Here is a 6,118-nt window from a genome sequence, read left to right as displayed (position 1 = left end):
TGTTATTCAGATTAGGCTGACAGCCAGGGAAGAAGTATTTTCAAAATGAGAGGGGAACAATTTAAGCCTTCATATTGCTTACCTATTACAGGTCACCTGTGATCAGACAGGCTGATAATTACAGAAAGGACCTGTGATGCCCCTTCTGCAATAAAACACAATTACCTGCCTGATTGATATCTCCTTAAAAAAACTGTACAATAGATTTGCCCCCGGGACTCAATAAACTTCTGCCCCAACCCAGCCAATTGAGATGGCTAAAGATCAGAACCTGGAAGAGAAGAAGAAGAAAATGGAGGCTCCCACAGCAGGGCGAGGACTGGGGAGTGTATTTAAAAAATTGTGATCAGACACATAAGGTTATTTTATTGCAGAATGGACATTGCCTGTCTCCTCTGACATAATAGACCTGCCTAGTCTTTAAAGTATTTAGTTCAGCATTAAAGCTTCAATGGCACATGAACAGACCTCAGTCCTTCTACCATAATCAAAAATGACTAATTACTTTATAGCCCCATTCTTCACACTTCTCTCCCCTTTCATATCAGAGGCCCCCGCTTCACATCAGTGGCCCCCACTTCACATCAGTATCCTGAGCCTAACATCGGAGACCCCACTTCACATTTTGACCCTCCTCCCTTTACATCATTACCAATTAACAAATAACACTTAGATCTTTTATGACTTTGATTTCTTAGTAATCATTTTCAAAACAAAATGACCTCCATCTATTTCTAAAACAAGTAAATCAGATCTCTCAAACGTCCCCTGGTGAGAATAAATTACTACCATTGAAACACATAGACCTGGAAGATTCCCACGAGGGAATGTCTGATTCCCTGTTTTATAAATAGAGCCCCATGTGTTTGTCTTCCCTACAGCTTAGGTTCACTTTAATACCACGGGCCTGGCTTGCTCTCACCATTGCCTGGCAGTCCGCACGAGTCCATGACAGCTTTGCTGGGAAGTGAAGGCTCCACCCCACAAGCAGCTCCAGTTTACAAACTTTAAGAAAAGTTGCTGAAAAGTTCCTCGAACAAAGCCCTCAGATCTTCTGTGATCACCGCCATGATCAGAGATAATTCTGAAAGTTATTTATAAAAGATAGTTTGATTGTTAATAACTTGGAGAAAACACTTCCTTACTCGTCAAAGGATCAGAGCAGACTAAGATTGAAAGTGAAAGTTATGTAGTTATAGAGCAGGCGAAGGAGGACCTCTGCCTGCTTCTGTGAATTCTGCAGAGACATTGATATACCATACCTCCCAGCTGTCCCTGACTTACAGGGACTGTCCCTCTTTCAGATCCAAGTCCTTGATTTTGTCTTCCCTTTCTGTGTGATAGTATTATTTTGCATAACTTTTCAGCCTCTACATTATTATATGTATTATTTTAAAAAGTGAATATAAAAGAAATGTAGCTGTGAAAAAAAGAACATGTTGCTTTAACCCAGGCATCCTTAACCATTTAACTCTTGAGGAACCTGCAAAATAATAAACTTATTGTGAATAGTGGGAAAAGGGTAATTTGGGGACCAATAGGAAGAATGCTCCCCTTTACTTATATACAATCTTTATTGTCAGATAAAAGCACCATTAGAGTCACGCAGCTGGCACTACCAAGACCTGTTTGCCCCAGAACTATGGAGGCATCATGGATGCATGGAACCCTTCTAGAAGCACAGAATACAACTGGGTATTAAGGATTTAATGATAACAGAGACTGATCCAGGGAACATCTGATTGCCCCATGGAATCAGGAAGGAATTTTTCCCCTGTTGAAGCAAATTGTACCAGGGATTTTTTTTTCTTTTCTCTAAACCAACTATGTCTTATAGGGTTTTATATCTGGGATATGTTTATTACCCTAATGGTTGAACTTGATGGACTTTTTTCAACCTGACTTACTATGTAACTATCATTATATGGGAGATCAATCAGCCACAGTTCCAGGAACCCCAGGCAACCTCTGGAGAAACCCTGGGGTTTCAATGATCCCTGGTTGATAATGGCTGGTTTAACTAATTACTTGAGTGTATTAATCTTTATGATTTGCAAAATAGGGACATGGCAGGTTTGTGCCATTTGCCTACATATTTCAAAAAATGTCCTTGTTTTGGGTTTCCAAAAGTTAGGAGAATGGAGACATGAAGCATGGAGTTTGATTTATTAAGTTGAGACTGTTCAGTTAGCAAAATTCAAAATCACCCTGCAAAGAATATGAGGTAATTTGGAATTCTTTGCAAAGTGAATTTTCATCACATTTACCATGCAAAAAACCTCATCATAGTTTTCCTCATTGCAGGCTTGGGGTGGATTCTTTACAGTACTGATTTAGTGGTCCATATTAAATGTCAAGTAATGGTCACATGTAATATTTTAGGGTTTTGTGTATGGATTAGGTGAAAAGAAGGTAGGTTAGGGCTTTGTGTTGGGTTGGGACATAACGGGAGGCCAATTGGGTTATATGTTTGGGTCAGGATGAGTTTATATTATTGTGGTTACATCAGGATTTGACTCTGTAAGGTGAAGAGGTTGTTTTAGGGTATTTTTTCTTTTTTATATGTTAGGATATGCGATAATGAAAGAGTAAAAGACAGCTAAATTCACAGGAGAGTTGTTTTAGGTGAATAAGTACTGAGGTTTATAAAAAAAAATCCCCCTACTCTGCCTCACAACAACAGACTTGTCTAGCAGAGGAGATACCCTAATGTTCCCCCACTGCAGCCCTACTTTTGGTTACAGATCTCCCTCCCATCCTCAGCCTGTGATTGGACAGAAGAAGGCAAATATTAATCGTTCCTCCTTTTAGCATCCACCTTTTTCTGGAGCACTTTTGATTGGCTCCTTGTGTTGGTTCTCTCCCACCCATGAGCCTATTGTTCAGACTTTATTATAGCCTGCAAGAGACCAATAACAAGTTATATTTAGCTAATTTGTTTAAAATGCATTTATACCATGGAGTGTATATCCCCCCATACCATGCATACCTGATGGGCTATGCCTCTACTTCTGATTGTTCTAAATGTGCACATCCCCAGGCAGATTTGTACCATACCTTTTGGAATTGCTGGAAGATAAAAGGATTCTGGCAAGAGGTGGCCCATTATGCTACTACTTTCTTGGATAATTATATTCCATTGACCCCCAGAATGGGCCATCTTAGGTACATTTAATTTGCAAGGGGCTAGGATTACTAAAGGTGGCCGAAATGTATTAGATATTCTTTCCTTGGTGGCCAAGAAAACGATATTGCATAAATGGTTAGACTCACCCACCAACACTCCGGCTTTTTAAGGAGAAATTGGACCATGTTTTTAGAATGTCTTGGATAGAAGCGTCCCTAGATAAGGAAACCAAGGTTATTAGATAAGGAATCATATATAGAGACTCGGGTCTAGCTCAATAAAATGTCAGATTGTGAATACTTTTCAACATACTGAATGGTATACTCTGAGAATCCTGGATAATGATCATTCTGTTGTTATAGATGATGTTTAAATTGGAAATGCCAACTGTTTTTTTCTTTGTTGTAACATTGAACGTGCTTTTGTTGTTTTTGTTATTTATTGAAACATCCTTTAATAAAAAATTTTTAAATAAAAAATGCATTTAATTTATTTAGTATTAGAAACCTGTAAAAATGTGTCCTCTTTTTGTTTGGAGTGTTGGGAATAGGTTTTATTTTCAGGGACTTTTTATGTAATATTTATTTGGCACCAAACACAATTGAGACTGGATCTGAATGTATCAAGTCAAAACCTTTATTTTACTATATATAATATATATATATATATATATATAAGAAATTAAAAGGAAACATTCTTCTATTATAGCGGCAGTGCTGCTTTCAACAAAGTATTTCTTTTTTGTGTCAAACTATATGGCAGCTGGATCATTTCCAAATAAGCAGGGCATAACTGATCAATAGATCGGGGAAACCATTCAGGTTCCTACAATTGCTGTTTATTGGTTTAACAGTATTATTTGTCAGCTGGATTAGCAGAGCTGAAGGACTGTCCTTTCAAGAGATGCGAGAAATGCCTGGCAGTGCATTATATCTGACAGAATGAAAGGGACAGGTTACATCATCAATACAAGATGTTGTTAGTCCATTAAAAAGTACAGCTGCCCTCACAACACAAGTGTCAAATACTTTGATTAGTTAGTTCCCAAGACAAGTAACTTGCGTGCAGTAAGTCAGCACTTCTTGACCAAAACAGTGGCTGTAATAGATGTACAATGCTCCTGATGCTGAATGAATTCTTACCTAAGGAACCAATCCAGCAAAAGTCAAGAAGTCCAATCATTCTACTATAGCCAACAGAGGACATTAAAGAATAAATAGCCTATTACAATTAGGATTTTTTTAAAAATATAGCCGTATTAAAGTTTTGTTGGTGCACTTTGGATATAATGCAGCATATGTTTGGCATATATAGTAGGTGCCCTGCACAATGATCATTTTTGACTATTGAATGACTATACTTGTGCTGGATTTACATGGTCCCTATCCCCACCTGTGTCCATTCACACTAGTGACATGAATATGCTACACAGTGTAGGCAAAAAATAAGCCACCAGTAGCAGAAGAAAAGATTTTTTGGCAAAGAAACTTTGCAAGTCTCTGCCACCAAAAACTTCTACTTCTTTGTGACTTGTTTTTTTGGGGTTTTAGTTCATTTGTATTTAGAAATATGTAATTAAAATATGAACTGTGTCTTTTGGTTCTAGATACTTCCTTTAGAAAACAAAGAATAAATATTTGCATGGTTCAATGCCATTATTGCACCCAGGGCCAGATTTCCCACAAGGCTACCTGGGTAATGGAGTTCATGCCCACTATCATTATGGCTGTGCTCCCATATCTACATATCTATCAACCGGCTTCCATTTAGTTAATACCTTGCACATGCACCAAGAAACAGACCAAATTTAGAAGTAGCCAGTGCACCAACCCAGGGAACAGACAAATATGAGCATCAGGTAGGAAAGGTTCACCCCAAGGGTTAAAGTTCTGGTCTGTGCTGAAAGGCAGTGGTGAATAACTTAGAGCCATAGATTTTTTCATAAATCAGGAATGGAGCAAGTGTCCATCCGCCATCCCTGGATAAACAAGCAGGAAAATTCCCGGGAGCTTTACATGGCCAGGGTGAGCTAGGGGAGAGAAAAGTATATACCGTCCCTTATCACACCTTAACTCAATGGATAGGTGTAATGGGCACAGTTGTCCTTTCCAGCCTATTTAAACCTGGTTGTGGTGCTGTGGTAATGGCACTGCACCATGTGTGTTAAAATTTTCAATGGAACCCAACGTTTTAAGGTAATATACATTGAAACATGCCTTTCGGTGCATTACAAAGCACTGTAAGACACTATCATGCATTGTGGTGCGATGTCTTTGTTGTGAGAACAAGACATGAAAGACATAAGAAAAAGAATGACTGATTTGGTTCTAAAAGATAGGGTGTCCTTTCTATAAAAAACATGTACCAGTCCTGGACGTATTTAATCCCCACTGCAAAAGCATACCCAGTGTATGTGTTATCTGGCTTTGGCCTGGTTTGGCTTAGGTACCAGGTGGGTATCAGTCTGAGATGCTTCTAAGATCATTCAGAACTTACCCACGTGTGCATGTTACCTGCCGTTGACCTCCTCTAGACCTGCTTCAAGCAGATTTTTCTCTTCTATAGACATTTATAGGAATGCAAAGCCCCATTAAAGCTAACAAAAGTCTGTTTACATAGGCCCTAAGTTTATCCAGCCTCTAAAGCATCCTTGTCAAATTCCAATATCAAGATTGCTAGGTGCTTCAGTGTGCTGATTTACCTAAAAACAGTGGGTGACCATGGTCCCACTTTAAATACAAAATAATGATTGGTTGGGGTCCACCTGTGTAGGAGTACCCATATAAAACAATGTTTCGCCAACTTATTTTTTCATGAATAACCAGATAATGGGACTTTTAAGGCCAATTCATTTGTTCTCCAACTCATATAATTAAAAATATAAAATATCACTTTATTTTATATACCATCATAAAATTCACAATACAAATACATATAAACACCTAGCACCAATATAGATCTCCTTGTGGTACACCCCGATAAGGGTGTTCC

At 38.4% G+C, this 6,118-nt stretch overlaps 1 protein-coding gene across 2 annotated transcripts in view; it reads right to left on the bottom strand.

Moving 5' to 3' along the window:
• LOC140339184 (uncharacterized) overlaps positions 1-1,236 on the bottom strand; it is a 23,907-nt gene extending 22,671 nt beyond the window's left edge. The window contains exon 1 of one of the 2 annotated variants that reach the window (XM_072423738.1): positions 923-1,236. In XM_072423738.1, the coding sequence (XP_072279839.1) occupies positions 923-950 (28 nt within the window). In that variant the 5' untranslated portion in view covers positions 951-1,236. The remainder of the gene's footprint in view (positions 1-922) is intronic. The other variant, XM_072423737.1, reaches the window with a different exon arrangement.
• Positions 1,237-6,118: the final 4,882 nt, after the last annotated feature.

The sequence above is a fragment of the Pyxicephalus adspersus genome, chromosome 10 (genome assembly GCF_032062135.1).
Source record: "Pyxicephalus adspersus chromosome 10, UCB_Pads_2.0, whole genome shotgun sequence".
NCBI lineage: Eukaryota > Metazoa > Chordata > Amphibia > Anura > Pyxicephalidae > Pyxicephalus > Pyxicephalus adspersus.
The sequence above is the reverse complement of the archived record's forward strand: the minus strand, read 5'-3'. Positions and strand labels throughout refer to the sequence as shown.